Genomic DNA, 20000 nt, shown 5'->3' on the forward strand with positions numbered 1-20000 from the left:
TAAAGTGTTTGAAATGATGCTCCTGAGCTAATATGGCTGATATTTTAAAATGATCTATTTATTGAGTTCATTTAATTTCATTATTTCAAGTCAGTCAAAAATGTTTATAGTTTAAAAAAGGGTTCAATGTTTGTTTTTTTCAGGCAATGTATATCTTTTCTCTTCTCCACTAAGCAACAAGGTTAATTAAGTTATTCTTAATTCATCTATATTTCTTTCTTTTGTGTTTTCTTTAATGTTGATAATACCATGTTGTGCAGAGGTGTACTTATAACAGTTTTGTAGATAAATGATACTATTTGAAGTATTTAAAAGATGTTCTTCTTCCTGGGGGGCGTAACTCTGCTTTAAAGGAAGAATTGTCTCGTATTGCATCAGCACTACTTGGTACTTTTTTACATTCTTTTTTTAAACGATAACAAACAACCATTTTCTACCGCTTGTCCCTCTCGGTAGGAACACTCACACTCACACACTCGGCCACTAAATATAAATAGTGATTATTCCCAATTAAAGCGATATTCCTTTTTTAATTTGACGATGTTTTTTTGCAGCACCTGGACCCAGACAGCATGGATCTGTGTGTCTTTTTACTCAATAACCCCAACTCAGCTGTGATGGGTACCTGGGACTACACCTCCTGCACCCAGTACCAGCATGTGGCCCTTTGTCAACACTATGCAGGTACATTGTTCTCATCAATGGTCCTCAGGTCATGTTTTCTCTCAACATTTGCCATGTTTCCTCCTAAAGTTCAGCAACTTGAAGTTCCAGTAGAAGTGTGTTTCCACCGCATTGCACGCTTCTGTGTACTTTGTGCTCACTGAAATGTTAAAGCATGCGGGGGCCATTTTTCTATTTTTAATTTCCAAAACCAATACGATATATACAAACCCCGTTGTGAGTTGGGAAATTGTGTTAGATGTAAATATAAACGGAATACAATGATTTGCAAATCCTTTTCAAGCCATATTCAGTTGAATATGCTACAAAGACAACATATTTCATGTTCAAACTCATAAACTTTATTTTTTTTTTTTGCAAATAATCATTAACTTAGAATTTCATGGCTGCAACACGTGACAAAGTAGTTGGGAAAGGGCATGTTCACCACTGTGTTACATGGCCTTTCCTTTTAACAACACTCAGTAAACGTTTGGGAACTGAGGAGACACATTTTTGAAGCTTCTCAGGTGGAATTCTTTCCCATTCTTGCTTGATGTACAGCTTAAGTTGTTCAACAGTCCGGGGGTCTCCCTTCTGCTATTTTAGGCTTCATAATGCGCCACACATTTTCAATGGGAGACAGGTCTGGACTACAGGCAGGCCAGTCTAGTACCCGCACTCTTTTACTATGAAGCCACGTTGATGTAACACGTGGCTTGGCATTGTCTTGCTGAAATAAGCAGGGGCGTCCATGGTAACGTTGCTTGGATGGCAACATATGTTGCTCCAAAAGCTGTATGTACCTTTCAGCATTAATGGTGCCTTCACAGATGTGTAAGTGACCCATGTCTTGGCCACTAATACACCCCCATACCATCACACATGCTGCCTTTTACACTTTGCACCTAGAACGATCCGGATGGTTCTTTTCCTCTTTGGTCCGGAGGACACGACGTCCACAGTTTCCAAAAACAATTTGAAATGTGGACTCGTCAGACCACAGAAGACTTTTCCACTTTGTATCAGTCCATCTTAGATGAGCTCAAGCCCAGCGAAGCCGACGGCGTTTCTGGGTGTTGTTGATAAACCGTTTTCGCCTTGCATAGGAGAGTTTTAACTTGCACTTACAGATGTAGCGACCAACTGTAGTTACTGACAGTGGGTTTCTGAAGTGTTCCTGAGCCCATGTGGTGATATCCTTTACACACTGATGTCGCTTGTTGATGCAGTACAGCCTGAGGGATGGAAGGTCACGGGCTTAGCTGCTTACGTGCAGTGATTTCTCCAGATTCTCTGAGCCCTTTGATGATATTACGGAGCGTAGATGGTGAAATCCCTAAATTCCTTGCAATAGCTGCGTGAGAAAGGTTTTTCTTAAACTGTTCAACAATTTGCTCAGGCATTTGTTGACAAAGTGGTGACCCTCGCCCCATCCTTGTTTGTGAATGACTGAGCATTTCATGGAATCTACTTTTATACCCAATCATGGCACCCACCTGTTCCCAATTAGCCTGCACACCTGTGGGATGTTCCAAATAAGTGTTTGATGAGCATTCCTCAACTTTATCAGTATTTATTGCCACCTTTCCCAACTTCTTTGTCACGTGTTGCTGGCATCAAATTCTAAAGTTAATGATTATTTGCAAAAAAAAAAAAAAAAAAGTTTATGAGTTTGAACATGAAATATGTTGTCTTTGTAGCATATTCAACTGAATATGGCTTGAAAAGGATTTTCAAATCATTGTATTCCGTTTATATTTACATCTAACACCATTTCCCAACTCATATGGAAACGGAGTTTGTAGATTTTTAAAACCTTTTGGGCTCTTCCCAAATCCAAGAACTGTCTAATAAAAAAAACTATGATAAAAATGTTTTTTTTTAAAAGGCATGTATTAATATTATGTTTATTATTATCAAACACATAAATATCTTGATCAATTTCAGGTTTGTCAATAAAAAGTAAAAAATAAAATAAACACACAACCTTGTTTTGTTTTTTTTTTAAACACAACTTTTTTTTTCTTCAGTGGAACATTTGAAACCCTGATTTAACAATTGTAGCACATTTGATGTGTAAAGTCTGGCTTTTGTCCCCAAACTGTCAGAAAGTTCTCCCGTTAGCAAATGATCAATTCATGAGGTCCATTTCAACTGTAAATAACAATATATCAATAATAAATGTCAGTGTTCATCTGTAAATAACAATATATCAATAATAAATGTCAGTGTTTATCTGTAAATAACAATATATCAATAATAAATCTCAGTGTTTATCTGTAAATAACAATATATCAATAATAAATGTCAGTGTTTATATGTAAATAACAATATATCAATAATAAATGTCAGTATTTATATGTAAATAACAATATATCAATAATAAATGTCAGTGTTTATATGTAATTAACAAATATAAATAATAAATGTCAGTGTTTATCTGTAAATAACAATATATCAATAATAAATGCCAGTGTTTATTTGTAAATAACAATATATCAATAATAAATGTCAGTGTTTATTTGTAAATAACAATATATCAATAATAAATGTCAGTGTTTATATGTAAATAACAATATATCAATAATAAATGCCAGTGTTTATATGTAAATAACAATATATCAATAATAAATGTTAGTGTTTATATGTAAATAACAATATATCAATAATAAATGTCAGTGTTTATATGTAAATAACAATATATCAATAATAAATGTCAGTGTTTATATGTAAATAACAATATATCAATAATAAATGCCAGTGTTTATCTGTAAATAACAATATATCAATAATAAATGTCAGTGTTTATATGTAAATAACAATATATCAATAATAAATGCCAGTGTTTATATGTAAATAACAATATATCAATAATAAATGCCAGTGTTTATATGTAAATAACAATATATCAATAATAAATGTCAGTGTTTATATGTAAATAACAATATATCAATAATAAATGCCAGTGTTTATCTGTAAATAACAATATATCAATAATAAATGTCAGTGTTTATATGTAAATAACAATATATCAATATTAAATGTCAGTGTTTATATGTAAATAACAATATATCAATATTAAATGTCAGTATTTATATGTAAATAACAATATATCAATAATAAATGCCAGTGTTTATTTGTAAATAACAATATATCAATAATAAATGTCAGTGTTTATATGTACTGCGATGAGGTGGCGACTTGTCCAGGGTGTACCCCGCCTTCCGCCCGATTGTAGCTGAGATAGGCTCCAGCGCCCCCCGCGACCCCAAAAGGGAATAAGCGGTAGAAAATGGATGGATGGATGTTTATATGTAAATAACAATATATCAATAATAAATGTCAGTGTTTATCTGTAAATAACAATATATCAATAATAAATGTCAGTGTTTATCTGTAAATAACAATATATCAATAATAAATGTCAGTGTTTATCTGTAAATAACAATATATCAATAATAAATGCCAGTGTTTATCTGTAAATAACAACATATCAATAATAAATGTCAGTGTTTATATGTAAATAACAATATATCAATAATAAATGTCAGTGTTTATATGTAAATAACAACATATCAATAATAAATGTCAGTGTTTATATGTAAATAACAACATATCAATAATAAATGTCAGTGTTTATATGTAAATAACAATATATCAATAATAAATGCCAGTGTTTGTATGTAAATAACAATATATCAATAATAAATATCAGTGTTTATATGTAAATAACAATATATCAATAATAAATGTCAGTGTTTATATGTAAATAACAATATATCAATAATAAATGTCAGTGTTTATATGTAAATAACAATATATCAATAATAAATGTCAGTGTTTATATGTAAATAACAACATATCAATAATAAATGTCAGTGTTTATATGTAAATAACAACATATCAATAATAAATGTCAGTGTTTATATGTAAATAACAATATATCAATAATAAATGCCAGTGTTTGTATGTAAATAACAATATATCAATAATAAATATCAGTGTTTATATGTAAATAACAATATATCAATAATAAATGTCAGTGTTTATATGTAAATAACAATATATCAATAATAAATGTCAGTGTTTATATGTAAATAACAATATATCAATAATAAATATCAGTGTTTATATGTAAATAACAATATATCAATAATAAATGTCAGTGTTTGTATGTAAATAACAATATATCAATAATAAATATCAGTGTTTATATGTAAATAACAATATATCAATAATAAATGCCAGTGTTTATATGTAAATAACAATGTGTTTGAAAAATAATTTTTTGGTGTTCAACCAATCAGCGCTCGCTGGCAGGAACTAAAAATAGATGCTGTGGAGCTAAATCTACCCTGGTAGTTTTTTGGTGGAAACACTTGATTTAAATGAGAAGGTTCCTGCAGGACCTTTTTGTTCTGGACCCAAACCCCAGACCGTGTCACAAGATCTGAAGCATGTTTTTTTGTCAAATTTCTCCTTCCAGACAAGCTGGAGGAGCCTTCCGTCCCCTCGGAGCCCTTCCAGGTCAACAACCACACCATCCTGCTGCTGGTCCAGAACCTGACCTGGTTTGAGGCCTTGGAGCAGTGCAGGAGCCACGACATGGACCTGGCCAGCGTGGCCGACACCTGGCTGCAGTCCACCCTCAGCGTGCACGTCAGCCGCGCGCACACGCCCATGTGGATCGGCCTCTTCAGCGAAGACGTAAGAAACACACCTTTGATCGCGGCGCTCCTGTCGCCTCACGCCTGACCCTCGTCCCGTCCCGTCCAGGACGGCATCCACTACCGCTGGACCGACCACAGCCACACCGTCTTCAGCCGCTGGTCCGCTGACGTCACGGCGGGATCCTGCGTCTACCTCGACACCGACGCCTTCTGGAAGGCCACCGAGTGCGAGCAGGAGCTGGGCGGCGCTATCTGCCACAAACCGCAACGTGAGTCCCGACAAAGCAACAACACGTTTGCCTTTTCCCACACGTCTGGAACAGAGCTGTGGCCTTCGCGAACGAGCTGACTCTTTTGAGCGGCTCTTTTAAACAGGCATGAGATTCTTCCTTCTAAAGTCGGAATTCTTATCTCTGCAAAAATATAGAACAAATATTTTCCTTTAGTAATGTGTAAATAATGTCAATAAATCGATGAACCATCTGTGGCTGTGAAGTGAACACTAGTAAGGTTGTAATTATTGTATAGAGTAGGCTAACCCATGTGGTTCCTGTGGATGTGAACACAATTATTGTAGTGACTAAATAAAATAGTGACTGAAACAGACAAAGTCATGTGTAAATAATGTCAATAACTAGATGAACCATCTGTGGCTGTGAAGTGAACACTAGTAAGGTTGTAAATACTGTATAGAGTAGGCTAACCCATGTGGTTCCTGTGGATGTGAACACAATTATTGTAGTGACTAAATAAAATAGTGACTGAAACAGACAAAGTCATGTGTAAATAATGTCAATAAGTAGATGAACCATCTGTGGCTGTGAAGTGAACACTAGTAAGGTTGTAATTATTGTATAGAGTAGACTAACCCATGTGGTTCCTGTGGATGTGAACACAATTACTGCAGTGACTGAAACAGACAAAGTCATTTATTTGGATGAATGTATTTATGTCAACTTGTTTGATCATTTTTCAATTCTTTATACACTAAAAGATCTTTAAATGGGGCTTTTTTGTTTTTGCTCATTTTTGCCTGCTCAACTTGCTGAAAAAGCTCACGCTGTGGCCCTCTGTTCCTCTCCTCTGGTGTGGGTCTTGCAGGAGAGATCATCAGCACCACTCCAGAGGACGTGGCCGTCAAGTGTCCTCACAAGATCAACGGCCCCAACTGGGTCCCCTTCAAGAACAACTGCTACTCCTTCCAGCTGTCGGCGTCCAGGTGGGAGCAGGCGGACCAGGGGCCCGTACGCGACGTCTGCGCCGGCCTGCGTAAGAATCTCTTCCTTCTTCATCATTACAGCAGCGAATTCATCATCACTTTATTACAGCACGGTGCTTTATTGTCCCATATTCAAACACAGTCTTACTGTTCAAACTGTGTATACCAACAAATATGACATATACTTGCTTTTTAATGAATACTTATGCCTACTACGCTACTGTGTTTCAATGTGGGTGTTACTTGGAGAGCCAAGTGTTTTCTGAGGTGCTACTTGGTGAAATAAGTTGGAGGTACCGCTGCTTTAAGTCAGTGTTTCTTAACCATAGGGGTGTCGGTTACTTAGCTGTAATACACTTTCCCACCACTTGTGGCAGTAATGTTAATATCAGACAGACAGACAAAGTCATAGAGACGTTTCTGAAGCGCAAAAATATGACTAAAGTGGTGAAGTTGTATTTTCACTTGCACTTCAATTTTATTGACAGTTTATTAAATAAGAATATTCATTATTATTATTTATTATTCATTTTGTTCTTTTCCATTGTTGGTCACTCAGCTGTAATACACTTTTCCACCACTTGTGGCACTAATGTTACTATCAAACAGAAAACATCTGGCGCTTAAGTCATACAGAAGGTTCTTAAGCGCCAAAAATGTGACTAAAATTTTCACTTGCACTTTCATTTTATTGACAGTTTATTGAATAAAAATAATCATTATTATTATTTATTATTCATTTTGTTATTTTCCATTGTTGGTTACTCAGCTGTAATACACGTTTCCACCACTTGTGGCAGTAATGACAATATCAAACAAACGAACAAAGTCTGGCGCTTAAGTCATAGAGAAGTTTCTTAAGCGCAAAAAATATGACTAGAGTGGTGAAGTTGTATTTTCACTTGCACTTCAATTTTATTGACAGTTTATTAAATAAGAATATTCATTATTATTATTTATTATTAATTTTGTTATTTTCCATTGTTGGTCACTCAGCTGTAATACACTTTTCCACCACTTGTGGCACTAATGTTACTATCAAACAGAAAACATCTGGCGCTTAAGTCATACAGAAGGTTCTTAAGCGCCAAAAATGTGACTAAAATTTTCACTTGCACTTTCATTTTATTGACAGTTTATTGAATACAAATATTAATTATTATTATTTATTATTCATTTTGTTATTTTCTATTGTTGGTTACTCAGCTGTAATACACGTTTCCACCACTTGTGGCAGTAATGACTATATCAAACAAACGAACAAAGTCTGGCGCTTAAGTCATAGAGAAGTTTCTTAAGCGCAAAAAATATGACTAAAGTGGTGAAGTTGTATTTTCACTTGCACTTTAATTTTATTGACAGTTTATTGAATAAAAAATATACATTATTATTTATTATTCATTTTGTTATTTTCCATTGTTGGTTACTCAGCTGTAATGCACTTTTCCACCACGTGTGGCAGTAATGACAATATCAAACAGAAAAAGTCTGGTGCTAAAGTCATAGAGAAGTTTCTTAAGCGCAAAAAAATATGACTAAAGTGGTGAAGTTGTATTTTTACTTACACTTTAATTTTATTTAAAGTTTATTGAATAAACATATTCATTATTATTATGATTTATTATCCATTTTGTTGTTTTCCATTGCCTTCTTTTTAAAGTATATTTCTTTCTTTTTTTTTTTACATTTGTTTATAGACATTTTTTTGATTAAACAGTTAACAGAAATGCAATACAATATTAAATGTTCTTTCCCACAAAAAAAAAATCATTCAAATTAGTACAAATATTGATATAAAGTGCACTTTTCAAGCATGGTGCAGCAATACAAAAGGCTCATCAATCAACCACAATTTAACCACATCTCAATCAGCCTCCTTTACATATTTTAGTATTTTGTAGTATTGATTAGAATGTATTTTGTAATCAGCCTGACCTAAGCCTGTGTGGTTGACATGTATCATTTGACAAGGTCATAAACTGCAAGTAGGTCAGATATCATTGATTGAAATCAAGAGCAAGATTACTAACTCAGTGTACATTTTAGAGTGGGCCCCGGGCCCGCCTGTAGTGTCCAAGTTGGGCTAATGGTTGGAAGCTGCTGCTCATCACAAGACTTTGACGTTGCAGACGAAGGAGCAAACATCCTAACTATTCGCAACGCGGAGGAGAACGAGTTCATCCGACAACAACTTGTGCCCTTCCAGAACCTGGTCCAGTTCGTGTGGCTCGGACTGTTCCGGAACCAAAGTGAGTGTTGGCATCTATTTGTTTTGTTCTTGTCTTTCACACATGACATTAGTTTCAGTTTCAGTTTATGTGGAATATGCGTACGATACAATGTAAGGCATCACATATTTACACTTGTTTCATTACTGCACGTCCGAAAAGGAGTAGGAAGAAGCGGAGTGTATTTAATCCTACCCTTTATTTAATACTGCCCCTTATATCATTCTACCCCTTATTTAATCCTACCCCTTATTTAATACTGCCCCTTATTTAATTCTACCCCTTATATAATCCTACTCCTTATTTAATCCAACCCCTATTTAATTATATCCCTTATTTAATACTGCCCCTTATATAATTCTACCCCTTATTTAATCCTACCCCTTATTTAATACTGCCCCTTATTTAATCCTACCCCTTATATAATTCTACCCCTTATTTAATTCTACCCCAATCTAATACTGCCCCTTATTAAATTCTACCCCTTATTTAATCCTACTCCTTATTTAATACTGCCCCTTATTTAATTCTACCCCTTATATAATTCTATCCCTTATTTAATCCTAACCCTTATTTAATCCTACCCCTTATTTAATCCTACCTCTTATTTAATTCTACCCCTTATTTAATCCTACCCCTTATATAATTCTACCCCTTATTTAATTCTACCCCTATTTAATACTGCCCCTTATTAAATTCTACCCCTTATTTAATCCTACTCCTTATTTAATACTGCCCCTTATTTAATTCTACCCCTTATATAATCCTACTCCTTATTTAATCCTACCCCTTATTTAATTCTACCCCTTATTTAATTCTACCCCTTTTCATACCATAGCCATTTTATCCCATTTCCTTGTTCTCTGTAACAGAACAGTGAACAAATGAATAATATACCATAGTAAGTAAACAAATATATAATAAATACATAAATAAATAAAGTGCAGTACGTTCCAGGACCTGGAAGACTCTCCAATACGTAGAAGTCCAAACTTTTTGGTGTACAAACTATGATATGGAGCCCAATACGCCTCTCTGTGCAGACACTTCAGTCATTTTGTGTCCCGCTGGCAGCCATTTTGTGCCTGCCCTTATTAAAGGGATTGAGGAAACAGGCTTCGTACCACAGCAAGTTTTTAATTGTGATGAGAACAGACTTTTCTGGGAAAATATGCCTAAGCGGACTTACTACACAGAAGACTACCTTTAGTTCCAAAGCTCCTCTGCCGATGTTAATCTCGGTGGATTTTACTTTTTAAATCTTTATTATTGTAGCTATGTGTTTGTTTAAAGCTAAGGATTTTTGTGATTTCTGATCATTGTGAGGGCACCAAAGTTAAAGTTCAGTTAAAGTACCAATGATTGTCACACACACTAGGTGTGGTGAAATTTGTCCTCTGCATTTGACCCATCACCCTTGATCACCCCGTGGGAGGTGAGGGGAGCAGTGAGCAGCAGCAGTGGCCGTGCCCAGGAATCATTTTTGGTGATTTAACCCCCAATTCCAACCCCTGATGCTGAGTGCCAAGCAGGGAGGTAATGGCTCCCATTTTTATAGTCTTTGAACCAAAGAGAACGATGTCAGATCAGCGCATACAGGACAGTTCAGCTCGTCATTGTTGTTTTTTCTTGTTATTAAAACCTCTAAAGGCTTAGTGGCCACATGCGTGGACAGCACCTTTTAGCTCTTATTTCCAAAATTGTGTACACTACTGAATTGGGGTCTTATGGCCGCTTATGTGGACACTTATACTGCCATCTGGTGGTGTCAGAAGAGTATAAAATACAATGGAATTTGGAAAAAATGTGTAAAAATAAGAATTAGCATGTTACTAAACATGAAGTACATGTTTGTGTACTTATGGACTAAGTACATCATATCAAAAGATGATTCTTAGTTTTTATTCTAATTAGGGTCCAATAAGCCCAAATAGCAAAAAGAAATTTAAAAAAAGCATGTAAACAAACAGCTTGTACTAATAAGGACTTTTGTCCGGGCTGGAACCAATTATTCATATTTACATTGTTTCTTCGGGAGACATTTGCTTCAATATACACACTTTTCTATTTATCAACCCAGTTCAAAAAAACACTTAAGTTTGCACATGGAGGTTCCTCTGTACTTGTACACGAGTTGTACTCTGAGCTGCTTCATAATATTTTCCCTCCTCATTCGTTGTGTTGACATTTCCTTTCTGCCTCGATGGCTGAGTAAGAAATAAAAGGATTGACATTTCATACATTTTTCTCCTGGTTCTTGTCAGCTTCAAACACTGATGACATCTATTAAACAAGACAAGAGGCAAAGAATTAAACAGAGACAGAATTCAATTTGGACTCAATATTGAGGAGAGTCGTCTGTACACTGTACCCTTGCACAGTATCTCAGCACGCTCTGCCAAAAGATTGCACACCTCCTTCTTTTACTTTGGACCCTCCCCGCTGTTTCCAAAGGACAAAGGTCGCAAAAAGTTCACAGAAAAGGTCGTAAACAATTCACAGAAAAGGTCAGTTCAAAAAGAGTTTGTAAAATAGTTCAAAAAGACGTTCGTAAACCAGTTCAAAAAGAGGTCGTCTGGAAATTGGGCAGATCCTGTCTTCTCTCCACTTTGAAGTCCTTGGGTTCGAACAATATCTTTCTGTTGATTAGCATTCATGAAAGAACACAGGAACACCTTCATCTTGCACAGTGGAGTTTTACCAGCCTTACTCTTGGTAGGTTTCAAAGACAGCTTTTGTCTTCTCAATGTAACACAAAGTGTTTGTGATCATTATTCTAACAGTCCTCATTTTCATAGGTGATAAAAATATCAATAATTATCGATACTATAAAACCCGTATAGCTCCACTTGATATGACTTCCTGGTCTGGTGTTGCCTAGGCAACCACATGCAGTGGTATGACGGCACCAAGGTCCAGTACTCCAACTGGAGAAGTGGCAGACCAGAGGTCCAGGGTCCCTTCATGGCGGGTCTGAGTCTCCAGGGCCAATGGATCCTGGTCACCAACCAGATGTTGTTCTCAGAGTTCCAGCAGAGATCCATCGTGGCCTGCAAGCTGGACCACGGTCGGTGCTTCTCCACCACGTCTTCTCACGACTACACGACCTCACCTTTGTCACCTTCCTCCCCCAAGATCCCAAGCAGGAGTTCTCCAAGTCCGTCAGCGACTTCCAACACTTGGACACTTTGCAGTACCAGCTGGTGACCCGGAAGCTGACCTGGTACCAGGCTGTGGAGGAGTGCAGTCAGCGAGGAGGACATCTGGCCAGCGTCCATGACGCCCGCCACAACGCCCACATCGAGCTCCTCGCCAAAACTGATGGTTTCCCGCTCTGGATCGGCCTGTCCAACCAGGAAGTAAGAACCTTCTGCCACTTCAGGGTCTCACTGGACCTCGGATTTTACAGTACTTTCTTAAGTTTGACGCCTAAAGCAGGTCAGTTTTACAATGGATGATGTGTTTAAGACCTAGGAGATCACTTCTCTACTCAGGGCTGTCCAACTCCTTCCTAATTATGAGGGCCACGTCCTAATTATGAGGGCCGCTTGTTACAGTGAACACTTATTATGGCCTCCTTTCACAATTTGCACCAGCATCTCTTTTTGATGGACAACTCACGGCCCACATTAAATGACAAAGGGGGCCACTTTAAATGATGTGGCAGGACATAGAAAAATAATGTGGCAGACCACATAAAATATTATGGCAGGCCACATAAAATAATGTGGCAGGCCACGTAAAATAATATGGCGGACCACATAAAATATTATGGCAGGCCACATTAAATAATTTGGCAGGACACATAAAATAATATAGTGGACCACATAAACTATTATGGCAGGCCACATCAAATAATTTGGCAGGCCACATCAAATAATTTGGCAGGCCAAGTTAAATAATTTGGCAGGACACAAAATAATATGGTGGACCACATAAAATATTATGGCAGGCCACATTTAATAACGTGGCGGACAACATAAAATAATTTGGCAGGCCACATAAAATAATATGGTGGACCACATAAAATATTATGGCAGGCCCACATAAAATAATTTGGCAGGCCACATAAGATAATATGGTGGACCACATAAAATATTATGGCAGGGCCACGTAAAATAATTTGGCAGGACACATAAAATAATGTGGCGGACCACATAAAATAGTTTGGCAGCACACATAAAATAATGTGGCAGGCCACTTAAAATAATTTGGCAGAACACATAAAATAATGTGGCGGACCACATAAATGAGGTGGGAGGCCCCACAAATGATGTGGTTTGGCCACGTAAGATAATGTGACGGCCCATATTTAAATTATATGGCGGGTCACATTAAATGACAAAGCAGGTCACATTGAATGACAAGGCGGGTCACATTAAATGACATAGTGGGTCACGTTAAATGACATGGCAGGTCACATTAAATGACAAGGTGGGTCACATTAAATGACAAGGCAGGTCACGTTAAATGATATGGCGGGTCACATTAAATAACATGGCGGGTCACATTAAATGACAAGGCGGGTCACATTAAATGACATTACAGGTCACACTAAATAAGATGGTGGGCCACATTAAATGACATGGCGGGTCACATTAAATGACATAACAGGTCACATTAAATGACATTTCAGGTCACACTAAATAAGATGGTGGGCCACATTAAATGATATGGACAGTGAAAATGTGAGGGAAAATGGCCAAAAGTCAGAATGTAATAAGAAAACACTGAAATGTTCAAAGTAATAATTTTTAATAAAATACTTTGTCAGCTTTATATCATATCTGTTTGTAATAAAAGACTTAGTCACTTAGTCATATTGATATCATATCTGTTTGTATTAATATACTTAGTCATATTGATATCATATCTGTTTGTAATAAAATACTTAGTCATATTGATATCATATCTGTGTGTAATAAACTACTTAGCCAGATTGATATCATATGTGTGTGTAATAAACTACTTGGTGACTTACAACACTGAGCAGACACAAAGTTTTGTCTTTAAATATTGATATCATATCTCTTTTTAGCATTTTGATAGAATAAAGAATACTGTTCAGTCTGTGGAAAAGTTAGGACACTTCTGATCGAGAATATTATTAGGAGCTCTTGAAATGAAAATAAAATAAATAAAAATATAAAAGAAGTTTAGTTAGTTAATTAAAAGATACAACTAAAAATTGGTTAGAAAAATGACAACAATAGTAAACACTGGACATGAATATTGTTGTACAGGCAGAGTTCTTGACAGACTACATTATGCAGTTGTATTATTATTCTTGTTGTTGTTAAAAAAACAATAACAGTAAACAAGAGCAAAATATCAGAAGGTAATGAGAAAAAGTTGATAATAATAATAATATACTTGGTCACAAAGAACACAAAGCTGAAACTAATTTTTGTCTTTAAATATATTTAATATCTGTTTTTAACATTTTTTTACCAAATAAAAAAATACCAGAGTGGCCCCTGCATACTTTAGACTTGTTAGTGAGCGGCCCTTGGTGGAAAAAGTTAGGACACCCCTGGTCGAAAGTTCCAAGCAATCTCCAAAACGGATGTCCTCCACATGTGCTTGTGTCCTCCTTGGCGGAGATCGAAACTGAAAGTTAACTTTGCTTGTGTGTGTGCACATTCCTGCTTGCTCCTGGTTCTTCTTCTCCTGCGGGATTAGAAAAGCCAGGCTGTCTTTATCTTCTGGGAGCAGAACCATTTTGTTGTCCGTGCAGGCCGGAGGTCCGTTCTACGAGTGGTCAGACGGGACCACGCTGGAGTACACAACCGACATCTCCGAGTCGCTGGAAGGTTCCAGCTCAGAGGAGCGGGAGGCGGCATGTGTCTTTGTGCTGCCCTCTGGTGGCTGGGTGAGGAGCAGCTGCACGTCGCCACTGGATGGCGCTATCTGCTACTCCACCAACGTCACCAGCACCTCACAAAGTAGGAGCAGCTTCTGCTGGCTCGCTTTGTCCCAGCGCCCAAAACACGCTCTTTTCTTTGTGCTGACCCAGGAGCCAAACTGCAGGCCAGGTCAGAGGTCAACCAGTGCCCTCAGAGCAACGGAACGTCCGAGTGGGTGCAGCACCACGACCGCTGCTACGCCTTCCACATGAGCTTCTACAACTACAGCGTCTACGGCATGACGCAGGCCAGGAGCATCTGTAGCGGCATGGGTGTGTGCTGGTGTTACCGTGGTTACGCTGCGCAGCCTCCTCACGCTTTTCCTCGCCTTTCCACAGACGCTCAGCTGCTGAGCATCCAAAGCAAGGACGAGAACGACTTTGTGTCCAAGTACCTGTCTGATGACCCGCTCATCACCGGCCGAGTGTGGCTGGGTGGCAATCTCCACCCTCAAGGTACCGCTAATAAACTACTGGCATCCTATTATAAAAATTATTATGCTAGTGTCATCCTATTATAGCAATTATTATGCTAGTGTCATCCTATTATAGCAATTATTATGCTAGTGTCATCCTATTATAGCAATTATTATGCTAGTGTCATCCTATTATAGCAATTATTATGCTAGTGTCATCCTATTATAGCAATTATGCTAGTGTCATCCTATTATAGGATTTATGCTAGTGTCATCCTATTGTAAACAATATGCTAGTGTGCTTCTAATATAGGAATTATGGTAGTGTGCTCCTATTGTAAAAAAATATATATATGGTAGTGGGCTACTATTATACGAATTATGGTAATGTGCTCCTATTGTAAAAGAAAAAATGGTAGTGTGCTACTATTCTAAGAATTATGGTAGTGTGCTCCTATTTAAAAATATATATATATATGGTGGTGTGCTACTATTATAAGAATTATGGTAGTGTGCTCATATTGTAAAAAAAAATAAAAGAATTATGGTAGTGTACTCCTATTATAAGAATTATGGTAATGTGCTCCTATTGTAAAAAAAAAACATGGTAGTGTGCTCATATTGTAAAAAAATATGGTAGTGTGCTACTATTGTAAGAATTATGGTAGTGTACTCCTATTATAAGAATTATGGTAATGTGCTTCTATTGTAAAAAAAAAAAAAAAAAAAAACATGGTAGTGTGCTACTATTATAAGAATTATGGTAGTGTGCTCCTATTGTAAAAATAGGGTAATGTGCTCCTAATATAAGAATTATTGTAGTGTGCTCCTATTATAAGAATTATGGTAATGTGCTTCTATTGTAATAAAATATATATATTGTAGTGTGTTACTATTATAAGAATTATGGTAATGTGCTCCTATTGTAAAAAATATACATATGGTAGTGTGCTACTATTATAAGAATTATGGTAATGTGATCCTATTGTAAAAAAAATATGGTAGTGTGCTACTATTATAAGAATTATTATGCTAGTGTCATCCTATTATAGGAATTATTATGCTAGTATCATCCTATTATAGGAATTATTATGCTAGTGTCATCCTATTATAGCAATTATTATGCTAGTGTCATCCTATTATAGCAATTATTATGCTAGTGTCATCCTATTATAGGAATTATTATGCTAGTGTCATCCTATTATAGCAATTATTATGCTAGTGTCATCCTATTATAGCAATTATTATGCTAGTGCCATCCTATTATAGCAATTATTATGCTAGTGTCATCCTATTATAGCAATTATTATGCTAGTGTCATCCTATTATAGCAATTATTATACTAGTGTCATCCTATTATAGCAATTATTATGCTAGTGTCATCCTATTATAGCAATTATTATGCTAGTGTCATCCTATTATAGCAATTATTATGCTAGTGTCATCCTATTATAGCAATTATTATGCTAGTGTCATCCTATTATAGCAATTATTATGCTAGTGTCATCCTATTATAGGAATTATGCTAGTGTCATCCTATTATAGCAATTATTATGCTAGTGTCATCCTATTATAGGATTTATGCTAGTGTCATCCTATTGTAAACAATATGCTAGTGTGCTTCTAGTATAGGAATTATGGTAGTGTGCTCCTATTGTAAAAAATATATATATATGGTAGTGTGCTACTATTATACGAATTATGGTAATGTGCTCCTATTGTAAAAGAAAAAATGGTAGTGTGCTACTATTCTAAGAATTATGGTAGTGTGCTCCTATTTAAAAAAATATATATATGGTGGTGTGCTACTATTATAAGAATTATGGTAGTGTGCTCATATTGTAAAAAAATATGGTAGTGTGCTACTATTGTAAGAATTATGGTAGTGTACTCCTATTATAAGAATTATGGTAATGTTGCACAACCTGGTAGTGTGCTACTATTATAAGAATTATGGTAGTGTGCTCCTATTGTAAAAAAAAATATGGTAGTGTGCTACTATTATAAGAATTATGGTAATGTGCTTCTATTGTAAAAAAATATATATATATTGTAGTGTGTTACTATTATAAGAATTATGGTAATGTGCTCCTATTGTAAAAAAAAGTATATATTGTAGTGTGCTACTATTATGGTAGAATTATGGTAATGTGATCCTATTGTAAAAAAAATATGGTAATGTGCTCCTATTGTAAAAAAATATATATATATGGTAGTGTGCTACTATTATGGTAGAATTATGGTAATGTGATCCTATTGTAAAAAAAAATATGGTAGTGTGCTACTATTATAAGAATTATGGTAATGTGATCCTATTGTAAAAAAAAATATGGTAGTGTGCTACTATTATAAGAATTATGGTAGTGTGCTCCTAGTATAAGAATGATGGTTAAGTAACCCTAGAATAAGAATTATGGTGGTGTGTCCCTAGTAGAAGAATTAAGGTAATGTGTTCCTAGTAGAAGAATTACGGTAACGTGCTCCGAGAGAGAGAGAGAGAGAGAGAGAGAGAGAGAGAGAGAGAGAGAGAGAGATCAGAAGGCATAAGAAAAAGTATCTGCATTTGATTGTTTACATTTGATTATTAACAATCCGGGGAGGGTGTTAGTTTAGGGTTGAAGTTGCCTGGAGGTGAACTTTTATTGCGGTTTTGAAGGAGGATAGAAGTAACGTGCTCCTAGTAGAATAATTTGTAGTAATAATAATAATAGTAGTAGTAATAATAGTAGTAATAATAATAATAGTAGTAGTAATAATAGTAGTAATAATAATAATAGTAGTAGTAATAATAGTAGTAATAGTTGCAGTAGTGATCAAATAAGGTAGGGTTAGTAAATCCCACATTTAATGATGATGTTATTTATTGTGGTCCAGTAATACTTGTTGTACTGTCAACTATAAAGTCTTTTTTACCACAGCTATAACCACATTATACAACGACTTTACTGAAGAATATATCAATATACAAATATTTTAGTCATTTATACATGTGTGTGTGTGTGTGTACGCGTGCGTGTGAATGTCTCTCTGTGTGTGTGTGTGTGTGTGTGTGTGTGTGTGTGTGTGTACTATACACTGTTTGTACATACATTTTATGCCTAAATATTTATTTATATATATATAATAAGTACATATGAGAATCAGAAATACTTTATTAATCCCTGAGGAGAAACTCATATATATATATATATATATATATATATATATATATATATATATATATATATATATATATATATATATATATATATATATAGTATAAATACACTTTATTTTGAAAATATAATAGTAATTGTGATGAAATTGACAGTAAATGATTCAAACAGGAAGATGGAGGAAAAGAAGGAGAAATGAGTGAAACAGTTAATTAGAAAAGTCAATTAGAGAAAATGTTGATTATAAATATCTTTTATTTGGCCCTGAAGCACACAGACTTGAACATTAAGAATGTTTGTAAATATGACAAACACTACTACACTGCACCGATACTGGGTTTTTGGTATCAACACTGCATTGTTAGTGGTATCAACACTGTACCGATACCAAGTTAGTGGTATCGACACTGCATTGTTAGTGGTATCAACACTGCACCGATACCAAGTTAGTGGTAGCAACACTGCATTGTTAGTGGTATCAACACTGCACCGATACCAAGTTAGTGGTAGCAACACTGCATTGTTAGTGGTATCAACACTGCACCGATACCAAGTTAGTGGTAGCAACACTTCACCGATACTGTGTTTTTAGTATCGACACTTCACTGATACTGTTTTCGGTATGGACACTGCACCGATACTGTTAGCGTTATCATAATCACTGATGTTGCAACCTGTGTCGCTCTCGCAGCAGACGGCTCAGCTCTCACCTTCTCCAACTGGAAGCCCGGAGTCTCGGTTACCACGGAGACGTCCAAGGCTGCATGCGTTGTCATGGTGATGGCAGATGCAGGACGATGGAGTCAAGTCAGCTGTGAAGAAAGTTTCAGTCGTGTTGTCTGCCAAACCAACACCAGTAAGTCTTCTTGTGCTCACTCATCATTACTCTTTACTTTGAAAAGTAATCTGATTACTCCTCTAAAAGGTCATTGAGTTGTGCTCACTCATCATTACTCTTTACTTTGAAAAGTAATCTGATTACTCCTCTAAAAGGTCATTGCGTTGTGCTGACTCATCATTACTCTTTACTTTGGAAAAGTAATCTGATTACTCCTCTAAAAGGTCATTGAGTTGTGCTGACTCATCATTACTCTTTACTTTGGAAAGTAATCTGATTACTCCTCTAAAAGGTCATTGAGTTTTGCTGACTCTTCATTACTCTTTACTTTGGAAAAGTAATCTGATTACTCCTTTAAGAAGTAACTGAGTTAGGTTACAAGTAAGCCTGTAAGTGTTGTTGTGCTGACTCATTAATACTCTTTATTTTAGAAAAGTAATCTGATTACTCCTTTAAAAAGTAACTGAGTTAGGTTACAAGTAAGCCAGTAAGTCTTCTTGTGCTGACTCATCATTAGTCTTTCTTTGATAAAGTAATGTGATTACTCCTTTAAGAAGGAGCTGAGTTAGGTTACAAGTATGCCAGTAAGTCTTGTTGTGCTGACTCATCATTACTCATTACTTTGGAAAAAGTAATCTGATTACTCCTTTAAAAGGTAACTGAGTTAGGTTACAAGTGAGCCAGAAAGTCTTGTTGTGCTGACTCATCAACATTTACTTAAAAAAGTAATCTGATTACTCCCTTACAAGTTACTTTGTTACATTTTCTGCTTCACCTAACCTAACCTTATAAATCTGCTTCTTTTCCCGAAAACCCTGAAGGCCATGAAGTCGCCACAAGTAACTTGAAGGAAACAATGAGAACATTTTGAAGTATTTTTAGGCACAAAAAGTCAAATAAATA

The 20000-nt window shown here is 35.8% G+C and overlaps 1 protein-coding gene across 1 annotated transcript in view; it reads left to right on the forward strand.

The window, feature by feature from the left end:
• ly75 (lymphocyte antigen 75) overlaps positions 1-20000 on the forward strand; it is an 80504-nt gene that overhangs the window by 59570 nt on the left and 934 nt on the right. The window contains exons 24-34 of the mRNA XM_061974602.1: positions 555-684; positions 5153-5373; positions 5443-5605; positions 6438-6605; positions 8685-8804; positions 11665-11850; positions 11919-12142; positions 14521-14728; positions 14800-14961; positions 15028-15144; positions 18951-19115. Coding sequence (XP_061830586.1) covers positions 555-684; positions 5153-5373; positions 5443-5605; positions 6438-6605; positions 8685-8804; positions 11665-11850; positions 11919-12142; positions 14521-14728; positions 14800-14961; positions 15028-15144; positions 18951-19115 — 1864 coding nt within the window. The remainder of the gene's footprint in view (positions 1-554; positions 685-5152; positions 5374-5442; positions 5606-6437; positions 6606-8684; positions 8805-11664; positions 11851-11918; positions 12143-14520; positions 14729-14799; positions 14962-15027; positions 15145-18950; positions 19116-20000) is intronic.

Source organism: Nerophis lumbriciformis, linkage group LG15 (genome assembly GCF_033978685.3).
Source record: "Nerophis lumbriciformis linkage group LG15, RoL_Nlum_v2.1, whole genome shotgun sequence".
NCBI classification, from domain to species: domain Eukaryota; kingdom Metazoa; phylum Chordata; class Actinopteri; order Syngnathiformes; family Syngnathidae; genus Nerophis; species Nerophis lumbriciformis.